The 26,580-nt window shown below is 42.1% G+C and overlaps 3 protein-coding genes across 3 annotated transcripts; 1 reads left to right on the forward strand and 2 right to left on the reverse strand.

Moving 5' to 3' along the window:
- Positions 1-3,534: 3,534 nt before the first annotated feature.
- Positions 3,535-8,712, reverse strand: LOC104445286 (cilia- and flagella-associated protein 251). The gene is made up of 5 exons (XM_010059123.3): positions 7,605-8,712; positions 6,618-6,725; positions 4,872-4,981; positions 4,155-4,252; positions 3,535-3,946 (listed from the first exon to the last, which is right to left on the reverse strand). The coding sequence occupies exons 1-4, from the start codon at positions 8,689-8,691 to the stop codon at positions 4,184-4,186; spliced, it is 1,374 nt and encodes a 457-aa protein (XP_010057425.2). The 5' UTR covers positions 8,692-8,712; the 3' UTR covers positions 3,535-3,946; positions 4,155-4,183.
- Positions 8,713-9,409: 697 nt separating this feature from the next.
- On the reverse strand, positions 9,410-18,020 carry LOC104445284 (DNA-directed RNA polymerase II subunit RPB2). The gene is given in 29 exon segments (XM_039312304.1): positions 9,410-9,845; positions 10,026-10,448; positions 10,879-11,075; positions 11,078-11,177; positions 11,339-11,482; positions 11,561-11,614; positions 11,691-11,760; positions 11,852-11,967; positions 12,061-12,156; positions 12,240-12,317; positions 12,405-12,530; positions 12,616-12,723; positions 12,801-12,956; positions 13,129-13,152; positions 13,154-13,213; positions 13,215-13,247; positions 13,331-13,438; positions 13,533-13,610; positions 13,739-13,816; positions 13,947-14,084; positions 14,166-14,210; positions 14,303-14,423; positions 14,503-14,515; positions 14,518-14,588; positions 14,667-14,728; positions 15,236-15,433; positions 15,616-15,906; positions 15,989-16,210; positions 17,558-18,020. Coding segments are annotated over 29 exon segments (3,588 nt in total). The 5' UTR covers positions 17,816-18,020; the 3' UTR covers positions 9,410-9,725.
- A 4,242-nt stretch (positions 18,021-22,262) lies between these two features.
- On the forward strand, positions 22,263-25,351 carry LOC120293316 (probable 2-carboxy-D-arabinitol-1-phosphatase). Its single transcript, XM_039312409.1, has 7 exons — positions 22,263-22,556; positions 23,213-23,364; positions 23,518-23,637; positions 23,718-23,817; positions 24,046-24,186; positions 24,267-24,345; positions 24,690-25,351. The coding sequence occupies exons 1-7, from the start codon at positions 22,385-22,387 to the stop codon at positions 24,814-24,816; spliced, it is 891 nt and encodes a 296-aa protein (XP_039168343.1). The 5' UTR covers positions 22,263-22,384; the 3' UTR covers positions 24,817-25,351.
- The last annotated feature ends 1,229 nt before the right edge of the window (positions 25,352-26,580 follow it).

Here is a 26,580-nt window from a genome sequence, read left to right on the forward strand (position 1 = left end):
GTCCAGTCGATTCCGGTCCGGCGACCGGCCACAAGAAGAAGAAGAAAAATAGGAGAAAAAGGAAAAATGAAAAGAAAAATGAAAAAGAAAAGGAAAAAAGGAAAAAGAAAGAAAAGAAGTAAAAAAATTATTTAAAAATTAAAAAGAAATTAATTTAGAACATAATCAATGAATACATTATCAAACGCAATTCTATTCCATAATTAGAAATTTTGGACGGTTAAGGCGCGTTTAGTAACGATCTGTTCTCGGGAGTAGATTCCGATCGACTGATTGATTCTTTTTTATTACTTTCCTAAACCGATTCTAAGCATTTTAAGTCATGTTTGGTAGCTGTCCAAAATTTCCGATTCTAAAATAGAATTGCGTTTGGTACCATGTTCATTAATTCTTTCCAAATCAATTTCTTTTAATTTTTAAATAACTTTTTTACTTTTTCCTTTTCTTTTTTTCATTTTTTTCATTTTTTTCTTTTCATTTTCCTTTTTTTTTTATTTTCTTTTTCTTTTTCTTTTTTTCCTTTTTTTCTTTTCTTTTCTCATCTTCTTCTTCTTCTAGCCGGTCGCCCCGGACACGACGGCCAAACGAGGGCCTACGACCTCACCGAAGCGTCGCCCGGCCCTCGGTGAGGCCGGCCCTCATCGGCCAAGCCTCGCCCGTGGCCGGGCGAGGCTCGCCTAGCCCCGCCGGTGGCCGGGCCGGCCTCATTGGGGTTGGGCGAGGCCGCCGTGCCACCGCGGGCCAGGTGAGCCTTGCCGGTGGCCAGCGAGCCTCGCCCGGCCACCGGTGGGGTGGGCGTCGCAAGGCTTGCCCACCCACCCAACCCCGGGCGAGGCCTTGCCCGGCCCGGCGAGGCTCGGCCTCGCGGATCTGGGAGGCCGAGCCTCGGCCGATGGTTGGGCAAGCCTCCGGCGAGCTCGCCGGTGGGCTGGGCTTGCCTCGGCGAGCTCGCCGGACCGCGGCCGGCGGCGGGCGACGGATGGTGGCGGGCGGTGGTGAACGGCGGTCGTGAGATTGGCTGAAGGAAAGAAGAAAATTTCTTGATTTTGATTCTCAAATTCGTTCCCGAAACAATAATCAACTTTTTTTTTTCTTGATTCTATTCCCAATCTGTTTTCCGGAACAAATTTGTTCCCAGGAACAAAAATTTTACCAAACGCAATTTTAGGCCGAAACGATTCCGGAACAAAGAATCGGGGATTTATTTTTGTTTGGATGGTTACCAAACAGGGCCTTTACTAAACACGTTCTTTTACTCGGGAATCGGTTCCTGGAACAAAATAAAAAATAATCATTTCTTGTCAAAATCGGTTCCTCGAACAAAATCGTTACCAAACGCGTCCTTAGTTTATGGATTTCTTTTGCGTACTGCTTCTCTATATTTGCCCAAGGGCTTTTAGAGCTCAAGAGGCTTTGAGACGGTGGTTCCCAAATATATTTCAGTTTATTTGGCGGCTAACGCTTTGTGCTTAGGTTTTATTTTCGCCATTTCATGTTTATGGTTTGGAGAGAGACCTGAGTCCTACCATTGTTTGACCTATTTTTAATATTTTTTGCAACTTCTTCCTCACATGCTATTTCTCATAATGTGATGTCTGTGAAAAAATGACACTAAAAATATTATCCCTTTTGTGTGGCACTCAATTTGGTGCAAACACTTTTTGTCGGATCAAAGTCACTTTAAAAAAGAAAAATGGCAACTCAGATGTGAGATGCTGGAAATCAGGTGTGGCAGGCGTACCTAACAACTAATAATAGTCCTAAACATTACTATTCGACCCATGATTGCCCCAAATAATCTCGACTGGTTTAGTGGACTAAAAGATACCTCTATTCAACCTTTCTTCAAACCCTAACGTCACAATAAGTGATTTGGGGAAAAATTCAGCTTCTTTCCCAAACCATACCCTTACAACCGTGGATTTGGGGCAAAATTAATGACCGAAACTTACAATAGAGTTTGCTACTTCATTTGTGTGATTTTGTTTCACTGGAATTGCAATTTTTAAGGTGGTATTTTGAGGACTGACAATAACAAAGGACCGTAATGAAGGTTCAACGGAGGACGATGTCACCCTAGCGTATGCCCATAGCAGGGAGGCGGGAGGCAAGGTAGTCGACGGTGTGCCGGAGCTTGCGGAAGGGGACATGGAGATCGGAGGAGGCATTATTGCAGGTGGTCGAGCCGCAGTGGGAACAGAAGGAGACGAAGGTGGTGATGTCAACCTAGGGTTGGGGGAAGGGGAATAGATTGCGCTTGCTATGGAAGGTGGGGTCGTCATTGAAGATGAATCCTGACTTCTTGAGAGCTTAAGTTTCAAGCCAAGTGAAACTATTTTCTGGATGAGAGGAGAACCGAGAACTGAGAGAGAATGAGTTCAAAGGGCAAGTCATCATCCACATGGGACTTTCTTTTTTATAAGAAAGCTACATAGACATTAAAATTTCGTTACATGAATTCATCAACCAAAGCATCAAAATAATCAATTTTTCCTCTCCAATTCATCATTTAAACAATCTAACATAAAGTTTTGGCATTAAAGTAGACATCGAAAGTTATGTCTCTTCATCCCCCTCCTCCCCCACCCCCCCCCACCCCCTTGTATTTTTCATTGTTTTCCCTCATTAGCAATATTGCAATCAACTATACATTTGCACTTCATTTAGACTCCATTCGGTTTTGCAGATATATAATATTTAAAAAAATGTATTATATGAAGCATTTTTTCTAAAAAAAAATAATCATATTTTCCAATATTCAACTGAAATCTGAAAATCAGCTAGAAAATATTTTTCATTGTTAGTAGGAAAACTTTTCCTCCATGCAACAATTTCAATAATTCTTTTATTATATTTTTAAATTTTATTTTTTAATTTTTTTCTTTTTTTCAGGCTGACGATCAGCCAATGAAGAAAAAAAGAAAAAGAAAGAAAAGGAAAAAAGGAAAAATAATTAAAAATAATTAAAAATCAATTCTTAAAAAATTAAAAAATAATAAAAGTAAAAAGTATTTGATGAAAGAAAATGAGGTGAAAGAAAATGTGAAAAATGTTTTTGCTCTTTCTCAAAACTATAAAACATTTTCTCCTATTTTAAAAACCTTTTTTCCCTTCTTGGAAAATGTTTTTCCCAACCAAACCAACTCATCTTCTGTGAAATCTTCTGTGAAATGAACATCAAAAAGTTCAGAAAATATTTTCCTATATATTATTTTCTGTAAATCAAACAGAATCTTAATTTGGAACTTGGCAAACCAACCCAGCTGGCTTGTCAATCGCAAAGATCTCGTCGGCCAGCAAAACGAAGATGGACGACCACGGTCCCAATGAGCTCGCCAAAGACCCAATTACCCAGAGATGGTCATTAACGTAGCCCATTCACGATTCTAACGTTGAGGTGGAAACACTTCACTGCGTATCTGTTCGGAATATTCTTTAAAAGCAGCAACACTTCCGAAAACACGACCATCGCCATATCGCGCTTTGCTGCCGCCGGTTCATAAAATGTTCAGAGGGACTAAAGTCTTCAAGCGATTACTCAGGTGCAGAAATTAATCTCAGGGCAAAAGTTTGAGAAGCAGATCATACGGCGCATAAATTTTTCAGGCTTCAAGAACTAATACATAGGCATGTACATAAGGGACTTGAACTCGGATACTAATCTCGTTCTAACTAGCAATCCTTGATTGGCTTCTAGGAACAGACCCAGGCAGGCAAAAACATCTCACACGCCAGCAGTATTAGGGAAATATTTTGAGGATCGTTTTGATGCAGCTGTTAGGTCTTAACTTATCTCTAGCTGAGATCCTCTGAAACTGCAAATCTGGCTGCAGGGTCCTTTTTGGGTTTTCATAGAGCAGGCGCCCGAAGAAATGAGTCCAAAAAGCATGAGCGTAGCTTGTGCAGATGCAAAGAATTTGCCTTCATTCCCCGTTGATGTTAACATCTGCACAAGAAGCATACACAGATTTTTAGAGCAGTTCCGTATGAGAATCGAAGCCTACTAGGATGCAGGGCAGCACATAATAATAAGGCATAACAAAGTTCCAACTGGGGAAGTATAAATTCGGGATTTAGCAAGCATATCTCAATTATGTGGATGATATAACAAACATGCACTTAGACCGGAAAAGGCATTCAGAAAATGATACTACCTGCAGAACTGTAGATTTGCGTGTGCCCATCAAGGAACTGTACTGGGAGGGGGAAGTCTCCCTTGCTGTACCGCCCATGGGGTCCTTTTGTTGTGCTCCTAGTGATACAGATTAATACTCAGTTTAGGCATTACCATAAACAAATCAAGTTAAAGCTTGATGTACATGGAAAGGACTGATGCTTGTAAACAACCATGAATATATCCAATCGGTCACCCAAGTGCCAGCTCTTGTCAATGAGACCGTGCCAATGGAGAGAAAGTAACTTTGTTGCCTCAACATGTTAAATAGTTTCAAGTGAAAGGAAAATTAAGAAAATAATACAGACTTAGTGATCAATTTAAGACTAGCCAAGAGGGACCAGAAACGGGAATAACACCCCACCACTCAAAAATCTTCAAAATCACAGCTAAATCATACAAGTATCTAATTCAACTTGGGTGTCCAACCAGCATTGGCCGACAGTTAAAAAAGATACATACAATTGTAATTTGGTTCCTCATGTCTACAAAAAGTAGAAGTCCATCAACGTGAAATATTTCCAGTCACAAAAATGGTTATATATGTCCTAAAGGGACCTTAAGGATCATGGGACCCAAAAATTTCTACTGCCACTGATGTTTTCCATGGGAACCCACTCCATGGATGAAGGAAGTTAAAAGATATATCTACCAAGTATGGTCATGCAAAAGTTATTCAAGCAAACAGTTTGCATACCCCAATTTCTGTCACAGAACGGCAGGCCGAACACTTGACTGCTGGAGCGCCATACGGGTACATAAGCAACATCGCACATGTACCACACTTAACTTGTCCAACCAGATGCTCTGAAGAAACAAGAACAAAGACTATTTCGTTTTTCAGTAAGACAAAGACATACATCGCTGAATAACAGAAAGAAGTTTCCAGCCAAACTAGACTCCACTCTACAGTGGTAGGAACACCATAATTTATTTTAGACTGCGAACAACTTCAGCTTCAACACTGAATTGTTTTGTCCCTTCTTCAATTATGCTCTTCTTGCAACAGAATTATGACATATTTAGTCTGAATGCAAAATTAAAGAGGAATTGCTCATCAGTTGTATCCCTCCATCATAATATTATGTGATAAGATTTCATACTACTGTGGCAAAAGCTGCAGAATTGGAGGCAAAACTTTAATCGACAAAGGATATAACCATTTTCAGCCTGAAACTAATGCAAAAGACAATTTCGAGCTGATATGACACTGGGGGAAAACTATCCTGTAAACTCAAGACATGCTAATGATCAGCTTCTTAAAACTTATAGTATGGCATATCACCCAGGCACTATTTACTTTTCCAACAGACTCGACTTAAGTCACTTGACCTCCAATAACTACTTACTGTTGAACTCTTCCAGTTTAATTTCCCAAGGCACATAAAATTCATGTGAATTTTGACAAATTTCTTAACAAAGTGACATGTTACAGGCAGATTTAGGTCCTTCTTGAAAGGCTTAATCTTCTCTCTTTTTCGAGGATCAGGCTCGAGCTGGATCAGACAATAAAGATTTCTCTAACAGTTGGTATAGCGAGTACTTCCTATTTTAAAAAATTTCGCATCCAAGCATCGAGGAAGAAGTACGGCTGTAATTGCATCAATTGTTATCACAACGACATGAATTCATCATGCATACATAAAGCAGGTCAAAGATATTCAAGCGGGATCAGACTATAATAAATTCTCAAATGGTTGCCATAGAGAGTATTTCCTATTTTAAAAACTTTTGCATCCAAGCATCAAGGAAGAAGTACAGACGTAATTGCATCAATTTTTATCACAATGATATGTCCAGAACAAATACATCATGCATACATAAACCAAGTCAAAAAAATTTCGCTACTATAAAACAGTCTTGTTCCTCAACCTACATCTACCATGCTGCATATCTATCTTTGACTCCCTCTTCCTACCACAACCCAATCTCACCAATCCCATCTCCATTCTAAAAGAAAAGGCAAAAGGTTAAAATCCAAGATCACAAGATTAAGCACGAAACAATCTTATGTCCTACATGTAAGACAACAATTCCGCATAAACCAACAAGCCAATTGCATATTCTAAGAAACTGCGGCGTCATGAAACATATAGGACTGATGGTATGACAACATATTTTTACTGCAACAAAAAGTCTTGAACCAGTCATGGAATCTTCTAGAGGATAATGCCACTGTGCAGCTCAGAACATAGTCACATACTAATGAGTTCTTTTAGCTCTGTGAAGAAGAAGAATAGGGAGTAACTAGGTGTGGGTCCACATCTACCATTTTACTGCTGCAGATTAGAGTCGTTACGCAGCAACAATCAATGCACTTGCTGATCTATCAATCAATACACAAACGATATGAGTTCGAAGTACTGTCAAACTGTATAGTTCTTGAAAGGAGAAAAGGAAAGATGACAATAAAAGTAATACCAGTAAAGATTAAGAGATAAACCTTCCAACACAAAGTTAATCGTCTTGCAGCATAAGCATTGCACATATTTGGCTCCTGGCTGATATGAAATCAATCTTTGGCAGGAACCACAAACCATTTGAGCCATTTCTGCAGCATCATTGTCTCAATAAGACATCAAGCATCAAGATGTTGTCGTGATTGCATGAAAAAATAGCAGATATGAGCCTCCAAAACATGACTAGACTCCAAAAGAGGCCGATGAGTTTGACTTGTCTAATCCTAAGTCTACCAAAACAACAACCTGATAGCAGAGTACAATGGTATGGTAAAGAAGTACAAGCTAACAATCCACACACATCCCCTCATGAAGCATGGTCAGCTTAAATTAAATGCACTCCTCTTTGCTTAAACAACCAGTTCTTACCAAAGAAATGTTGAAAGAACAATCCAAAAGATGGCTGTTTCCCAATTTTCTATTACAAAGATGAGCATTCAGAGCATGAGGAACCATCATTACACAAATTTTACTCAATAGGGCCAACATTTCCATATCTAACACAGCAAATTGTGCCCAGATAATGTGACAAAAGAAAAGAACATATATATAGATGAAACAGTAAAAGAAGAAGCAAGCACGAAGCCACTATAAGCTCTTGAATGTGTGAATAAACAAGAACGCCCTCAAAAACCACCAATCAGTCGTTCATCTTGCAGGTAGCCCGCTAAGACTAGAGCTATGATCTCCGCAGGAAACCTATCCATCAGAACAAAACAGGTACCGCAACTATTGAAGGGACAGTACCAATGAAACGAAGGATCTCCGGATTCATCTCCACCTGAAAGCTTACTCGAACTTAGTAAAGGACTGACCATTAGATCAGGTCAACCGTCCAAGCAAGGACGTAGTGAAAATCACCTCTTGCAACGACCTTTAGAGAATCAAAAGACAATGACGCTACAGACCACCTGCTAAAGCAACTACCACTCATCAAAAAATGAACTTGGGATATGGTTGGTCGCACTGACCTGAGGTACGCCGACCAGGCTGCGGGGCCGGCGGCATTAACGTGGACGGCCCCGGCTGCGGCACCTTAGAGGCAGGCGGCGGTGGGGCAGGTTCCCAACCAGGAGGTGCGCCGTCGTCCTTCACTCTCTCTTCTTCCACAACTCGTTCGCTCTCGATTCCCTCGCTCCCCGGTTCGATCGACCGATGAGGAGCGTTTCCCCAACCGGGAGGCGGGCCGTCCTCCTCCATTTCGTCTCCCTCCGCTCTCTGTCCGATCCCATTTTCTTCCGCGGCTCCTTCGCTCTCAATCATCTCGCTTTGCGGCTCGATCGTAGAATGTGGACCGATTCCCCAACCAGGTGGCGGACCGTCCTCCACTCCTCGTTCCTTCTTCGCTCTCTCTCCTGTCGCTTTTTCTCGTGAGGATTCTTCGCTCTCGATTCTCTCGCTTTGCGGCTCGACCGAAGGATGAGAATCGATTCCCCAACCAGGAGGCGGGCCGTCCTCCTCCGCTTCCTCCGCCTCCTCCATTTCCTCGCTCTTCACCATTTTCTCACTCCGCGGCGGCTCGATCGGACGATGAGGATCGATTCCCCAGCCAGAAGGCAGACCGTCCACTTCCTCCTTCGCTTCCTCTTCCACGACTGCTTCGCTTTCCATTCCCTCGCTCCCCGGTTCGAGCGAGGGACGAGCGCCGCCTTCCCAACCGGGAGGCGGACCGTCCTGTTCCTCCTCCTCCTCCTCCTCCATTCTCTCTCCCGCCGCCCTCTCTTCTCCTACAAGCGCGACTGCTTCGCTTTCCGTACCCTCGCTTTGCTGTCCGATCGAGGGACACGCAGCGGCTTCCCAACCAGGAGGCGGACTTTCTTCTTCTTCCTCTTCCTCTTCCTGTTCTCTCTCTTCGGCTTCATTCAGTTGTTCCCTCTGCTCTTCTCCTACTACTTCCATGGCGGCGCTGGTCTCGATTCTCGCGGAGCGAGGTGAGGTCGGCAACGGCGGAGGGGGCCCGGACTCCCATCCAGGAGGCGGCCCTTCTTCTTCTTCTTCCTCCTCCTCCACCTCGTCTTCCGCCATTCGTTCTTCCCTGAGCTCTTCTTGGGCTTCCATGCTCTCTCTCTCTCTCTCTCTCTCTCTCTCTACACTCCCAGACACTAGCGAAATTGAAATAACTGCGCAGTGGCGACGGTTCAGGGACGCCGGCCGAACCCGACGACCCGTCTCGCTCGCGATTGCATCCGGTTCACCAGTGAACCGGAGTCAGGTTTTCCGGCGCCAGAATTAAATTCAATTTCTCCGACGGTCCAAACCGGTCGGGATTCAAGGATTAATCAAGATTCCTCGCCTCCTAGGATTCCCGAAATACCAAGTTCCGATCACTATCTATTGACTCGACCGATCTATTGTCTCGGTTATTTTTGCTTTAAACATTTTAATTTCCTTATCAGTTCCTACACAATGTAGAGATCTCCACACGGGTTTACATATCTTGTTTCACCACCTCGTCTTCTCCTACTCAAAACTACGCCAGTCCTGCCAACTTCGGACCATAAAATGCGATTTCAATCGGCTGCAATCCTAAAGCTGCAGTACACCATGCAAGGATAGTCATGAAAAAACGATCGTGCCAATTGGTGTGAACGGGACCTGAAACTCTGTTCAAGTCAGGTGGTGATGACAGGTCTTGATTTGCAATTAGACCGGGGATCGAGTAAAGATGTAAGAGAAAGGTACATGGACAACGGACTCAAGGGCCGAACTTCCTATTGAACCGGTATCATCCTAGTTCCCCGGTTAAGCCGGAAGACATTCTACATACAGCCGGCCATTAAAATTAAAATTGGTTTTTGCACCGAGAATTATCGAGGCTCGAATACAAGGGATATCTTGCCTTCACTCGGCAAATTGATTTAACTAAACATACAATTTCTTTTGCTAGGTAAAATTTCGGTCCTTTGGACAAACAAACAAGAATTTACTTTAAGCTGAACACTGATGCCTTACATCGCAGGGACATGTCCTTTACCGAGAAGAACCGAGTCCCTCATTACCGATACTTAGATGGTTGACACTTATAAGTACAAGGCCATACGAAACAGCAGCGCTCAACCAATCGAACCAAATGGAATCTCGACTACCCGAGTTCAAGCACCCTTTTTCTTCTGGTCCTTTGCTGGTTTGATATCCTTGGTGAGCATTCTAGGTGCTATGGCCATGGACATAAGCTCTTGGAAGAGCAATTTACAAGCATAAGGAATGTGAACCTGTACAAGGTCATGAGAGAACATCATTTGCGTTATCATGACAAATACGATTATCGCCTAGGACAAGTTAGACAGCCTCGGCCTATCTAAAGAGTGAACGACACTTTTGACTCTACCCTAACTTAATCAGAGGTGAGAAGTAAGCACCAAATGAAAGCACTGGATGAAAGCAATACACACCTGAACAATGTCGGTTTTGTTTTTGCAACCTCTGCACTCAAAAGAATTCTTCTTCAGGTTTGCAATGGCAATCAATCCACAGCGTTCACACACATGGACTCTATACGCATCACTTTGGTCAAACAACCTCTCCTTGAGAAAATGAGCGGCTCCATGAGCAATCATGCAATCTCTTTCCATCTCTCCAAATCGGAGACCACCATCTCGAGATCGTCCCTCGGCAGGCTGCCTTGTAAGAATTTGCACAGGACCCCGACCACGGGAATGGATCTTATCATCCACCATGTGCTTGAGTCTCTGATAATATGTTGGACCCAGGAAAATCATAGCAGTGAGCCGCCGGCCAGTGTGACCATTATACATTGTCTCGAATCCTCGCATCTGATACCCACATTTATGAAGCGCTTTGCTGATGTTATCCACCTAAGTATCAGAAAATAGGGATTAGACATCAAGTCTTGCTGTCACAACTAAAAACAAAGGAATGTATAACCACGCAGTTATGACCAACTTCCAACATGAAAAATGCAGCTCGAAAGCAAAAGTAAAAGCTTATCCTCCAACCTGACACCCCATTAAACAAATAATTAATCCCCGCAATCACAGCATGTAACAAAACAAGTGAAAATGTCTCTCCAGATCAGGTTGAGGAGCCATTGTTCTTATACAAAGCACATTTGGCAATGCAGCTTGAGAAAAGTAGCCCTATCTCTGCCAAATGGAAAATATATATGATATGCCTCCACCTCCTTACTCCATCATATCTAAACTGCATCACCTAACTCCCAAGATTCTAATGAGCATTTACAAAATCTAGGCCAAAACAAAAAGATTAGGAGACATCAGAACTCACAGTCACATCTGTGAATGGAGTAGCATCTCCTTCCTTTCCCATGTGGGCAGCAACCTTGCCCATGATACACTCAATAAGCTGCCCAATTGTCATGCGAGAGGGAATAGCATGTGGGTTCACGACTATATCAGGTGTAATGCCTTCCACAGTCCAAGGCATGTCTTCTTGCGTGTATGTCATGCCCACTGTTCCTTTTGCCCATGCCTACTGCTAAATTTATCCCCAATTTGAGGTATTCGAACAGATCTCACTCTTACTTTGACAAATCTCAAGCCATCAGCATTTGTCGTCAGCAGAACCTGCATTCACCAAAGTATAAAGGGGATCGAATCAAAATAGAAGGTTTGATTACCGCAAGAATCTCTATTGAAATAGTAAACCAACAGTAAGCAATCATTAATTCAGAACCAAAAGAAACAGTACGCTTAGCCTGTATCAGTGAAGTCAACGCAGGCCTAACCTGATCAACTATCCCAGTCTCACTGTGCCGTAAACTTATGCTGTGATCGCGCCTTGAATAACGGGAGGCTTGTCCCTGAGCATCATCTTGTGCGATTGGAGTTGTTTTTCCAATAATGACATCTTCACCTGAAACCCTCGTTCCCTATCACAGAAAACTGAATTAAGTGAAACCTATCTTTAAACCAAAAACAGGTTATCCAGTGGACGTGCAAGTACTCACAGGAGGGGCAAGGCCATCATCGTCCAATTTATCATAGGAGCCATGCCTCATGCCCTGTGCAACAAAGATGAAGTTAGATTCCACTACTTTCACAATAGGAAAGGATGAAGAGCATTCAAATGGTTCTCACCATTGTATTGGCTCTGTCAGGACGACCGAAATCCTCTTTGACCAGAGTCCCCATCTTTTTCTCCTCATCCCTAAGAGAATAGTTTTAACGCAATATTAAAACTAAATTGGAAATAATTTAAAATATCAACGGGTTTATCACCAAGCCAGTAGCATCTTTACCTGTATGATCGGAAAAACAGAGATCGGAAAAATCCACGATCTATTGATGACTGGTTCATAATGACGGAATCTTCTTGATTGTACCCAGAATAGCAAGCAATGGCGACAATGGCATTCTAACCAAATCAAGATACAAAAGGTGTGACGAAGCATGATAAGATCATGACATAGGCAAAAGATGCAACCCATTCCCAAAACTAAATGCTTACAATGCCAGCAGGGAGCTGCCTGAAGTGAAGGTGCTCCATAGCTCGTGTAGTAACAAGAGGCTTTTGAGGGTAGTATAGCACATATGCCAATGTATCCTGGAAAGATAACATGTTTTAAGCAAGAATTGATTATATTAAGGGAACAAAAAAAATTATAAAAATCTGGAGTGAAAACCCACCATCCGAAATTGGTAGTTGGTGACGTAAATTCCCATGGCTTGCTTTCCCATTGCTGATTGATACGTATTACGTGGAGACTAGCCCACCAAAAGAAAAACTTCACTTTAAGTTGAATTCCTATGATTAACTTTGATAAATGAAGTTCATTGGCATGACTGGCCTACCTGGTTATGGTCAGGGAACGGTATGATTGAAGCACAAACACCTAGGATCAATGATGGATGGATTTCACAGTGGGTGTAAGTTTCTGAATATGCCTCCTCAGGGTTAAGCCGTGCTTGCACAAGGTCCTGAAACAGATGTCGGGCAATTTAAATTGGGTGTGTCACTGAGATGCTCCAAAACATGCTTATTCTGAGAAATCTATCCACTCACATTAATGGTCATGGAAATCATAGTAGTTTCTTCTTCCTCAGTGTCGATATACTCTATGAATCCCTTAGCCACTAACTCATGCCACCCCACATCGTCCGGGCTCCCTTCCTGGAAAGCAGATAAAGACTCAAAATAAGCACCAGCAGTGCTTCAGGCAAATAACAGGTTTACATTCGAAGGCATACTCTCAGTTGCAATGCATGTATATGCTGCTTCTTTATTAGAAGTCTCTGTTTCTCAACTATAAACAGTGGACGACTACACCGTCCATAATCAGTGTATATCCTCAGTTCCTTCAATCTGATATCTCTGACAACCCCAACTTCAGTATTGACATCAACCTGCACAATGTGAGAGCCCATCAGCACCAGGAGCTAACTCTCAATCTCTTCAACAATTAGTATCTAGATATCCTTATCATAACAAGAACATTGGAAAACATGCTGCTGATCCAGAAAAAGCCTGACAAGAAGTACTCTTAACTACTAAACATAAAAGATCTTATGCACTCACCCTTCTCCTCAACCGTCGTAACGCGTTTCACCAACATATCAGGATCACGATGGATGCCAACCCAGCAACCATTGACAAAAATTTTAAATCGCTTGAGGAATAACCACAGGAGAAATTTCCTACCATGAATGAACGATAAAATTTGTTAAAAATCCTTAAGAAAACACAGAACTAGAACAATTAGCCAAAACACTTTGACAACCTCAAAATTCTCCGTGCCCCATTCTTCCAAAAATTCCAATATGGGATATGCTGCTGACCCGACTGTAATATAGACCATCAAAGCAAGATTCTTCACCAGTCCATAAGCCTGATTAACATATCAATTGAATTTAAAGACACCATAAAATAAGAGATTATCTTCACAAACCAACATAGATATTCGCTAATAGGAAAATACTCACTTGTCCCTCAGGAGTCTCGGCTGGACACATCATTCCCCATTGCGGGTTGTGCAGCTGTCGTGGCTTTTGCCAATTTACCTGTAGAGAAAAGCATTACTCACGGGAAAAAAATATGAGAAAAACAAGCACATGCCTTGATAACTGTTGATAAAACATTCTCCACAGTAAGAACAATCCACACAACTGGAGCTCCCAGAGTAACTAACTTTACCTTCACGTCCTATTGGTGAATTTAGTCTTCTCAGATGTGACAACGTCGAAGCATATGTTAACCGATTCAGCACCTGAATATCAATAAAAGTTTCTCATCAACAGCGCTGAGGAAAAAATCCTCATAATCGAAATTCAAAAGCATTGGGTACATTAGCATAACAAACTTAAAAGGCAGCTTCGGAAAAAGAAAATGCAATAAACCTGTGACACTCCAGCTCTTGTTCCAGCAGCATTGGCTTGTCCCCAGTTCCCCGTGGCAAGCGAGTACTTAAGACCACTAGTTATGGTTTTTGCTTTTATTGCAAATTGGAGGTTGACATCCTTTCCATTGTCAACACACTGTCATTCATGAACACTGGTAAGGACACAGAAGTGGTATGGCCAACATGTGGTTCAGTAGAAGGGGATATAGTAATTAACCTTCTGCACATATCCCCTAACATCCCTTGTCAATTTTCTAAAAAGCTGCATATACCGAAAGGAAAATAATCTTAGAGCACAGAAAAAATAATGAACCAGCAAGGGAATTCCACAACAGACACTTCCATAGGACAGACCATTCTGAACAAGCCTCCAAGTAAAGGTCCAGCAAGATCTAGCCTCTTGTTGCCATAGTGATCACGGTCATCTTCTGGCCTTCGACCAAGAGCACATAAAAGAAGCCGATGGATGATGTATCTGGTGCAAGCAGCACAGACTTACTAAGCACTTGCTGTGTCTCCATGAAAAATTACGTTTTGAGGAGAAATGAACCTACCCAAAGTAATAAGCTTTTTTGTCTCGCAATACTCTTCAACACCAACATGTGGAAGCATTTCTTTCTGAAGGATTTCTTTGGCATACCTGCACAAAGAAGGACATAAGTCACCACAATACAATCAAAAGTTGCCTGAAGCAAATGTTACAGTGGTTGCCACATACTTTATACGTTTTCTCGAGTCACACCAACTGTCGCTCCGCTTACCAATGTAGTCTAGAGCAACCTACAGTTAAAAGAAGGCTAGATCATGTCAAGAAGGCCAGATAACTTGTGCTGGAACTACAAGACTCAACTTATTTCTTGGTAGACACAAGAAAAATGCGGTTCATATGCAAGGAAAAAAATGTAAAGATATCACATACTCTGACATCAAGAAATATAGTTACATCATTCTAATTACAAAACTGTTAACTAGAAATTATAAACTGATAAAACATCATAAACTCTTGTATAGATAAAAGTCGCAGACGGTAAACAGAAAAAACCATAAATCTATTATCAAGCAAATAGCTCATGTCTTTCCACTTATTACTTAGAAACAGAAGTCCATTTCCTCATCCTAGTGAACAATAAAAAGTCATGCTCAAGGAAACTAACTCCCTTAGCAGACCCAGCCTGAAAAAGAATATTTATGCATCAGCCTGGGAGATCAAATGCGACCTAGAAAGATTCGACCTCTCCATGTGATTGCCTTTTATCCCAGAAGAAGAGGTGACAGAAACAAAAATACCTGTTGATTTTGTATTACAAATGCTTCCTCAAGAGAAGGACGAAGCAACTCCATCATTTTAGTATCAGAGAAGTCATAACATATATGCTCCAGTATGTCCTTGTCAGCAACAAAACCCAGAGCTCGAAACACAATTATTATAGGGATCTCTGTCCGAATATACGGAAGAGTCGCCCGGATATACTGCCCTGAAGATCCCTGCAGTTTTCCAATTACAACAGCCATGTATTCTAGCAGTTAGAAGTAAAAATGAACCATCGCACCCTTCCAAACCCACCAACCTTGTCGTTGCAGACCCCAAACCCCAAACCCCAATTAGAACGATCAACACCCAGAAAAACAGAAGTGCACACAGAGAAGGAACAGAGAAATTGCATTACCCCTTTGGCACTTGTGCGAGAAAGCATGCGGACAAACATTGTGCTGGGTGGCCTATTTTGAGATTCAGCCATTGACCGAACTTCCGCAACATAGGCGTACTTATTGGGCTGCCTCTTCTTGAACACATACACATGGTTGGTGCTCATCTTCTCCTGAGCAATTAAAACCTTTTCACTTCCATTAATGATAAAATAACCACCTTGGTCATAAGGACACTCTCCAAGTTCAGTCAAATCCTTCTCTGAATTCTGGTATAATGTGCAATAGCTTGATCGGAGCATTATAGGGACCTAATAACAATGACATCAAAACAGTTAACATGTACTGCTTCCCCATATACAATATCACCATACTAGTACTCAAATAACAGACCTTTCCAATAAAAACTTTTTGCAAGTCCTGAGGTTCAGTGAGTTCTTCACCATCATGTCCCTTCTTGATAACTCTCATGGAAACATCAACATACAAGGGAGCTGAGTACGTCAGATTTCTCAACCTTGCAGCTTTGGGAAATAAAGTTGCCGTTTCTCCATCTGACTCGGTCATCATCGGCTTACTCAAGTATATTTGACCAAAGTTGATTTTATATATGGTCTGCAGGCCAACCAAAAGCATTAAGAGAGAAGCAAGATGCGATTGCAAAAGTAGTTACTTAGCAAACTTGACTAACATGTAATCAAAACAAGCAACTCTATGAAGTCACGCTGTCTAGTCAAGTTTTCCAACCCACTGTCATCAACTAGCCATATATCACCACTCAGAAATTTCTCCTCCCTCAGCAATTCTTTAAAATTCTCTCCACCAAAGTCACTGTCATTTAATCTTTTGCACGATTATGTGTCTCATTAACATTACAAAAGGAGAGGAGAGCACCCTTATCCATCACAGAAGGGATCAATATCTTTTTGTATTCTGTGTCCTAGATGGATCCAATCAGACAAACGACATTTGAGGGTCTATGACTATACGAATGATAATCAACAGGGGTCTGGTATACAGAATTTCATAGCATTGTTTCTATGCTTGGTTCACACATGATACAGTTGACTTTATCCCTCAAACATTACTTGACAGACTATTCACCCACTTCATGGGGAATAATATTGCTTTGTAACTTTGACCAGAGTAATATGCAAGAACTTCACAATTTCAAATGCTAAAAGTAGAATTTGCCATCATCTGGTAACGTTGGAAGTTACACCACAAAAATGAAAAGACATGAGAAATACTCATCATATATATGTAATTTTGAACAAATATCGAACCAACTCCATCCTTTCTCAAATCCAACTTGGACTTAAGAGCACAGACTAAGCCTGAAATTAATCTAGCCTCAATTTGGTCTTAATTAACTTAAAGAACAAAAAAGGAATTCAAATATTTTGCCCTTTCATTCCTCTAAAGTTCTCACTTCTCGAATGCTGCTGCCGTGTACAACAGAACTTTCAGCAACAAAATGAAACCAGTTTTTCCACAACCAGAAAAAGACAGAATATTTCACCATGGGAAAGCCTTCCGGCGTACATATCTTTTCAAAATAACCTCAACTAAGGCTTATCAAATTCTCAACAGCTGAAGACCACTGTCGAACTCCCGAGCTAAGAGAGAACCCCATGAACTGATGTTACGAAACTAAGTACGTTCAAACTCGACAACGTGCCTCACAAACCTCAAATGGACAAGGTTTCCGAACCATTTCTGTAAGCAAGACTCATAAGCTGCTCCAACCAAGAACAGCCTATGCGATGTGCACAGTTATAACCGTATTCACTGAAGAATCGCAATCGCCTAGAGCTAGACCATCTCCAAAACCACAACTCGAACACTCCCGTCCTCAAACCAGCCCGTCACTAACCTAAAACCCCATCCGAATCATCGAAATCCAAAACGCGCAAAAAGAAGCTCGCGAGCTCGTTTCCAGCGGAACACGAAGAAACCGACCTCGGCGAAATCGGGCTGGTGGCCGGGGTTGTGCTGCGACTCGGGGCGAATCTCGATGTCGGCGGACTCGTCCACGATCTCCTGCATCGTGTTCTGGATGAACTCGTCGAAGGAGTCGAGCTGCTGCCGCACCAGGCCCTTGTCCTCGAAGTAGGCCGAGATGACAGCCCACGCGTCCTCCTGCGTGATCTCGTCGTCGTCCTCCTCCCCCTCCCCCTCGGCGTACGCCGGATCGTACTCCTGCTCGTCCTCCATCATGGCCGCCGCGAGCTTCGAAACCCTAAATCGCCCCCTGGATTCTCCCCCTCGGATTGAGCTTTACGGCGTTAGCGGTTCGAGTTCGGAAGCGAGTTCGTTCGTTCGTTCGTTCGTTCGTTCGAACTGGAGTTCGATTCTTTTGGGAGGAAGTTCTCCGCAGCGCGGCCGCTCGCGCACGGGATTGTGCTGAGGAGAGATCGCGAGTCTCTCCGAAAAGTGACGGACGAAGGGGGTGAGGGTATTTATAGAGGGGAGACGGACAGGAGGAGGGTCAACTATTCTCGGGATGGCGGTGGGTTTACGTTTTGCACGGTTTATTGCGTTAGATGTTTAGAATTTTTTTTTTTTTTTTTGAAAAATTATTTTTCGAGAAGGTGTGTTGAGAAAATCTACAGATAAAACATAAATTATTTTCCAATTTTCATTTTTCTGCGAAGAAATGTACTGTTCAGGTAGTATAATAATTGACTGACCAAAAAAAAAAAAAAAAAAAGGTAGTATAAGAATTACAAATGCTATGGGTGCGTTTGGGAGTGGCTTTGCCAAGCCACTTTGAGCACTCAAAGCCCTTTGGGCTAAAATTTGGTGTTTGGAAGATTATTTTGCAAAGATGATTGAGGCAAAGCAGGCCTTTGGAAGGCTGAAAGCCCAAGGCAGGTAGGAGGCTGCCTTGGGCATTCAGCCTTCTCGGAATGCTGAGAGGCCAATAAGTGAGAAATTTTCTTCCATAAATATCCTTACTAACATTTCGTTTTTCCGGTTTTGCCCTCGTAACTGTTCACCATCTTCTTCGTTGAGATTGGTGAGCGAGATTGCGAGGGGCTGACGACGCGCTCGACGACGGGCTCGACGGAGGTCGGCGTGAGGCCGGTGTGGTCACGGCAACCGTCGCCAGCCAATGGCATGACCTCGGTGACCCCCGGGAGTCGCGTCGCCGCGACCTTTAGGTCGCGGCGAGTTCGTGTAACCTCCGGCGACACAGATCTGGGTCGCCGGAGGTCGCGCGACCCAGATCTGGGTTGCGGCGACTCGGGCGACCCAGATCTCGGTCGCGGTGAGGTCGTGCGACCTCCGACTCTGGGTCGCCTGAGTCACCGAGACCCAGATCTGGGTCGTCTGAGTGGCCGCGACCCAGATTTGGGTCGCCCGACCTCCGGCGAACCAGATCTGGGTCGTCTGAGTTCGGAGAGGTCGAGGGAGAGGAAGGCGTTCCCGCAAGCGACGACGACGACGGTGAGGGTGGCGTCGGTGAGGCGGGGGCGGGGGTGAGACTTGACGGCGGTGGATGGAGCGGAAGATGAAGGAGGACTTGTGGTCTCCGGCGGCCGCGTGAGGTCTTGCAACTTGAGACCTCGGCCGCCGGCGACGATTTCGATCACCGGCAGTCCCTACCCTTTGCCGGCCAACCTTTTATTTTTTTTTTAATTTTTTTTTTTATAAAAGTCGCTTTGTAAATGTAAATTTTTCCAAACAATTTTGCTTAAAGTCTTTCTGAGGACTTTTAGATTCTGATTCACTTTAAACGCATTTGCATTTTAGAAACCCCTTAACTCAAAGTCGCTTTGCATTTTCCCAAAAACTTTCCCCCAAAAAATCAAAGCCAAACGCACCCTATATCTTGAAATTTAAAAAAGTGTTTTGTCGAATTAGATTTTCCTTACACTTTTCCGTTATGGTTGACATAAGCACCTAGAAAAAAAAAATAATAAGATGGTTTACTTTTTATATGTTGTGTAACGTAAGCTAACTTATTTTTCTTTTATTTTTTCCTCGTATGATAGATGAGGACTATATAAGAAGATTTATTATTTTCTTTTTGTTGTTACAAGATCATTGCCGTATATTTAACGATGCATAACATAGTTTGAAACATCAATTCTTAGTGATCCATAAATCAATTGTACTTGATAAATATGATCCTAATAAGCTCCTGTATTTGACTGAAAATTAACTTTGTATGAAAATATTTTCAAAGAAATTTATTTTCAACGTAAATGGTCATTTTCCTATGTTTGGTTGCATCTTGCAAATAATATGGAAATTATTACCTAACGGTTGGTCACAAAAGAAACTCCTCAAATGTATTTGAGAAAAAAGTCTCAAGTTCCATCCAAGGTCTTGCGTTCAAGACTCGAGGACCCAGCTCGAGTGATTAGGTCCCAAGCTCAAGTGTTGCTTTGGCTTGGGCATGAGAGCAAGGTACTCGAGCATGGTCATTAGAGACCTAGGCATGGAGACTTGGGTTCGGGCCCAACCTTTATGGAGTGAGGCCCAATAGCTAAAGAATTGGGCTTAGCCTCGATGGATTTGGGGGTGCCAGTGATTTGGACACAAGAGCTAGGTAACGGGGTATGGCCACAAGGATTTGGGGCATTTGTGGATCTAGGCACAAACACTGAGGTCCAAGGTTCAATCTCAAGAGACTTGAGCTTGAGATTGAGCCTAGCTTTTGTAGACCCAAGTCCAAGCACTAATAACTTGTGCATGAAAGATTAGTACCCACGCATGGCGCTTTGAGAATCTTGGCTCAATTGAGGTCTCGAACCTGGCCTCTATGGACTTGTGCACAATCATTGGGGTCCTTGTACCCAAGATCCGAGCTATTTGGATTTGAGTGTAGAGTATTTTGAAAAATTATATGATTCGTAAAAAAGAAAATCATTTTTATAAATTTAACATGCATTTTCCATTGATTATGAAATGATTTTTTTTTTTTTTTACTCATTTTTATGAGCTATGCAAAAAATGAGAAAGAGGTTTCCGGCAAAAAGTTTTCAGCAAAATAATGGGACCCAAAGAGGCCTAACGATTTGGCTTGTGTTCTTTTGGTAGAAGAACTTGGCTTTCTTTGACTGACCGTTTTGAATTTCTTGAATAAACTCTTTAGAAGAGACAGACATAATTGAATGAAATTTTCGTATATTCCCCATATTGATCAGATTCAAGTTCTCCCTAAACAGCATTTTCTCAAATTGCTTCTTGTACCACACAAAACCGTCCCAAAATGCCACCTCACTCCTCATCGGACGCACGCTTCTCCAACGTGACCCTTTCCCCGGCAAACTGAAGAGCATCTAATAAGTTATACTCCCTCTCTCTCTTTCTCTCTAAATCGAAAGGCGGCGGTAGTTAGGAGTGTTAACGGTTCGATTCGGTTTGGTTTTCTTGAAAAATCGAACCGTTAGGAAAAACGTCCGGAACCGAATGAGACCCGAACCGAATACGAACCCAAATCCGAAATTTTGGTTTGGTTCGGTTTTAGTTTTTCGGTTTTGGTTTTCAACTTTTAGTTTTCGATTTTTTTTATTGTTTTTTTATTGTATATATTTTTCATTTCCAAGAAATAAGTTTCTATTGGTTTGTTGGTTCGGTTCGGTTCGGTTAACCAATAAAAACCGAGTCGATAATAAAAATTTCGGTTTTTAATAACCCGAACCGAAAAAATCGAATATTTCGATTTGGTTTGGTTTTTCGATTCGGTTCAGATTTTGATTTAGTTTTTGACACCCCTAACGTCCAGTGCTCCCGCCCCATGTCGCCAAGAGGCCAGCCAGGCCGGCAGTCCTTGAACAGCCATGCCCCCACCTTCCTCTTCTCTCTCTATTCCTACGACAGTTTTAGATGATCATTTCTTAATATTTTGACCATTGTCATAATCATAAACGCCACAAACAAATCCATAGTATTTTCAATTAGTCCAATCAGCGCTAACTTGATGTGGATATGCCAATTCACGTTAGTATTTCTATTTATATATTTAGTAAGAAAGATTCAATTGCAAAATGAAAAAAACTGGTATAGAAACAAGTTTCATTTGTTTCTCGAAAAATAAATAAATTGAAAACTATTTTTCAAAAAGCAATTGCTTACATCGCTTATCAAAATGAATGGACGAAAATATTGAGATAAATATTATTACTGATAATCAAATTAATTTTCAATTGGTGAAAAACTACCTAATGAGACAAATTACAAAAACTTAGAAATTACTTATGGGTGTTAACGGTTCGGTTTGATTGGATTTTAAAAAAAAAAAAACCGAACCAAACCGAATCATTAGGAAAAACTTCCAAACTAAACTAAATGAGATCCGAACCGAAATTTTGGTTATGTTCGGTTTGATTTTTAGTTTTAGCTTTTAATTTTTAATTTTTGTATTTATTTTTTTTTCGTTTTTTTTTTTCCTGTTGTATATATTTTTTGTTCCCAAGAAATAAGTTCTTATCGGTTCATTGATTCGGTTAACCGATAATTTTTATTTTTATTTTTAAAAAGAACCAAACAAAAGAAATTGAATTTTTCGATTTGATTCGATTTTAGTTCGGTTTTGATACCCTTAGAATTACTAACGACGAGATTCTCATTAGCCACGGACCACGTCATAAAAATCTCGCCAGCACGAGTATCTGACAGGGCATATCCTCCACACGACGACACAAGCCTCGGACTCGTGAGGACAACATTCGTTGTTGTCCGGAACGCGGTCCCGCGTCGCTCAAAGCATCTGGCATTGCTCTCTTTCGCCCGCATCGGAAGTCGTCGATCGAAGGCATTCGTCGGCCGGAAAAGATGGTTCCGGGAGTCATCACCGCCCTGACGAGCCCTCCGTTCGCGACCTCCTCCTCGAGGTCGTCGAGGTTCCGGGTCGGCGTCCAGAGGCCACCGGAGCTCCACCGCCGCCGCAGCTCGGTCGTTCCGGCGGTGCGGTGCGAGGCAAGCCCCGCGCCGCCTTTAACCGAGGGTAACGACTCTTCTACTTCCTCTTCTTGGTCCATGTGTTCCTGCATGTGCCGAGTTGTTGCGTGTAGAGTAGAGCAGAGTAGATATGGAGTGACAGATTGTGACGTCTCGTGGGTTGTCTGTCGGATGCGACTGTCTGATTCGGAATGCCAGTTGATTTGCGAAACCACGTTCTTCTGATGTGAAGCGAGTGATAGACGAAGCACGAGCGTAGTGAGATGCAAAACTAGTGAGGTGTATATGCAAATTGGTGGGTGAAGTGTGATCTGCTGGGGGAGTTATGTGGGAAGAGCTTATAGAGCGCCGTTGTACTAGAATTGCTGCAATACAGTTGATGTCTGATCTTATGTTTCAAAATTATAAAGAAAGGAAAAAGAGAAACTCTTTATGCTTAGACAAAGTCGATGTCTATCAATCAGAAGTCATGGGCTTTTTACCATAACTTTAATTTGGCAAACGAAACCATGAAGTATAATTTGGCTGGCTTAGTGATGCATCGGCTTTGACCATAACTTTAGGGAGAAAGCAACTTTTGTTGAGGGATGTCTTCAAGCAATTGGCGACTGAGAGAGATCTGCAGAAGCCATCTTGCTGATTATTTCTCGCTGGACATTTCAACTCGAGTTGGTTGTAATTTAACCCACACCTCCTCCACAGAGAGACTTGAAAATGGTGCTTCCGTGACTGGCGGTGCGTATGATTTTTCCAGAGCAACAACATCACTTACTGGGAAGATGCTGGATTCGTCAAAGAGGGTCACTATTGTTAGGCATGGTCTTAGCTCTTGGAATGAAGAAGGCAGAGTCCAGGTTTGGCTGTTATCTGGGAAAAGATAGTTCACTTCCTGTTGCTTGGATTGTTTATGACCTGACAAATCTTGTCATTTTACCATATATTTTCTTCACCTGTGATAATTTTAGAGTAAATCTTCAGCTAATAATCTTCCCATCTATGAAACACAGGGAAGCTCAAATCTTTCTGTGCTAACAGAGACTGGGGTGAAGCAAGCTGAGCGGTGCAGACAAGCCTTGTCAGAGATGCACTTTGATCAGTGTTTCTCAAGTCCAATATCCCGTGCGAAGGTTTGAAAATGATAATCGAGATGGTCAAACTAGTACTTAGTCATCCTTTTATCAGCAATCAATTTTGAGTGTTAATGCAGACTACTGCGGAAGTCCTATGGCAAGGAAGGGAAGAGCCATTGATTTTCCTGGATTCACTGAAGGAGGCCCATCTATTTTACCTTGAAGGAATGAAAAATGGTCAGTTCTTGTCTTCTTCTGATTCAGGCGCCTCAAATCTCCATAATGCTTCCTAAGCTCTCATTGGCATAAATTTGTCGTGCTTTTCACTGCTTTTTCTGTGCTAAGTTCCTGAAGGGTTCAAATTTCAAATTCATCAAGCCATAAACTTCCTTTCCACGTATAAATTTCGCCTTTAGCTTTTGTTATATGCCTGTATGCTAAATGAGACTCAGAATTTGGAGGCAGTTGATGCTCGGAAGATATATCCAAAGGAGTATACATCATGGAGGGAGGACCCATCAAACTTTTGCGTGTATGGTTTTTACCCTGTAAGGGAATTGTGGGGGACAGCAAGAGAGGCTTGGAAGGAGATCTTGCTATCACCTGTTAGTTCTCTACTCATCATGAGATATTTTGTTGCTGAGAGTTGCATTGCCACTCATCTTCCTCCTTTTCTGTTTTTCCAGGGAAAGATTTTCTGGTTGTGACCCACAAATCACTGTTGAGGGCACTGATATGTGTAGCTCTTGGTCTAGGGCCAGAGAGGTAGGTGCAGGATTATGATTATTAAGCAATTCTTGGATTGTTCTTTAAAAAATGTTGTTGGTGTATTCAATCATCATGAACAGTCCAAAAGGAATGCTCATGAGCGAATTTTTTTTTTTTTTTTTTTTTTTTCTGAGAATTGTTACCTTGGCTTGGTGCAATGCCTCTGTCTACAATTCTTGTATATCTGCGAAGATCCAAGGATGGTTTTGCATTTCTTTGTGGAAAATGGCAATAGCCTTGGCTCGCTCTTCATCAAAGTCTATGAAACTCATGGATGTCATTCTACAACTGCCAGATTTTCTCTGTAATATCTATTTGACTTTCTTTTGCCACTTTTTCAGGTTTCGAGCAACAGATATTAATAATGGTGGGATTTCTGTATTCAGCTTCAACAAAAAAGGAGAAGCGATGCTGCAGTCATTGAACATGACAACCCACATGTACGAAGATCATGTCTACAAATTCTAGAAGCTCTCAATGACCTTTCTTCTTCTTCTGTATGCAAACGTCAGGATAAATGCAATGGCTGGAGCAGCAAGCACTCTCATTAATGCATGAGAAAGGGTTCACGATCTCCTGAATCCTAGCAAGATGAACCAGGGCTTCATCTTCTTTCTTCAAATCTACACTTAGATTATGTTTGCTCTGATAGTTGCATTAGAGATTAAAGCTTCACCGGTGCTGCGATGAAGAAGCAGGGGCACTGAAATCTTGAAGCTCGATTTGTATCATCTTTCCGTATATATATATTTTAGTGTAAAATGACGCTTTTAAGAATCTCTCTCATGGTCTTACAGAGGAAGTTATATAGAGAAAGTAGGACTATAATGGACCTCATATCATATAGCAACTAGTACAGGTTTGTGGAACTAAGGAGTGTTAGTTCCATCGCTAGTTTAACGAGTGAAAGGAATTTTGGGAGCTTTCCCCCAAGGTTTGTATGAACTACCAAATCAAGCACTCTCCAGTAAGGTATCTCCAATATGGTAATTGCTTCACGCTCGGGCTATGAAGGTTCTTTCCTTACATGCGAATTAGAGTGCTACACCAATTCAAATTGACAGTTTTCTGCCAAAATAGCCGACACCCATGTGTTGAGGGCTGAGACTTTTCTAAACTGAAGACAAGCTCGTGGAGCGCCTGATGAGCTAGAATACAAGACCAGCTTTCCCACTGTGCCAACCATATGTGATTTTTAGTTAGTTATAATATTATGATTATTTGGTCCTGGGATGAGAAAAGGACTACATTGATCTGACCGTATGGCTTCAAAATTCAATGAAGATATGAAATGATTCTTTCTCTAAGATGAGGACTTCAAGGTCGTTGTGTTCTGCTAGTGTTGATTTCTGCCAGCATAGATCTGTTTCTGAAACGGGAGCCTTGCCTTGTGCGGTTTGTGTTATCATGGCAAATTGCAGATAGTTCTCTCTTTGCAAGATCTGAAGATCTTTTGGCTTCGAAAGCATGCACATCATGAATATGGTTCGCCGAGTGACATGTTTGAAAGATGTGCATGTAAGTTGTCTGCAATCTCGATCCAAGAGGGAGTTCTAAATCTCTATGCATGATCAGCAACAGCTTAGCTTTTCATGCTTATTCGTGAATCTTAATGAAAGAAAGACAATTGAATCGTCTTGTACATGTTGGGATGGTTCCTCATTCGCTCAAATTTCAAAGCTAATAGGTGCTGAATAACTTGCTTGATTGGTTGTCAAATGTATAGGCCAATCTGGGGTCAAACACTGGTTAAAATCCCTGAAGTAACATTCCTTGGTTTCTAACGCCTGCGATTTCCCGTTCCAATATATCAAGTGACATTCCTTGGATTGACTTTATCCAATATGTTTTCATAGGAGAGTCAAGTGGCGAGAGGACCCGCGTTCATGTACCCGGAACCACCAAGAAAAGCTGTTCAGCTGGTTTCCACGAGCTCCTTGTATCCAATTATAAATGCCTACATCGGCCATTTTGAACCACCTTAACTAATCTTATCTACACCTCAGTCACCTTCAACACCTCCATCCCAGAAACTCCACGATCCTCTGACTCAAGATGAAGGTAAAAGCACAGGTTGCGATGAGATAGGAGGAGCATACTCGTAAAGCCGATGCATTTTTCAGCAACCTGTCACCATAAGTACTATTTGGGCATTGTCTTTGTGATGGATGATTCTTGACTTTGTACTGTGCATCGCAAAAGCTGAGAAAGCTAAGAACGAACCATACTCTC

This window comes from Eucalyptus grandis, chromosome 5, assembly GCF_016545825.1.
Source record: "Eucalyptus grandis isolate ANBG69807.140 chromosome 5, ASM1654582v1, whole genome shotgun sequence".
Taxonomy (NCBI): Eukaryota; Viridiplantae; Streptophyta; class Magnoliopsida; order Myrtales; family Myrtaceae; genus Eucalyptus; species Eucalyptus grandis.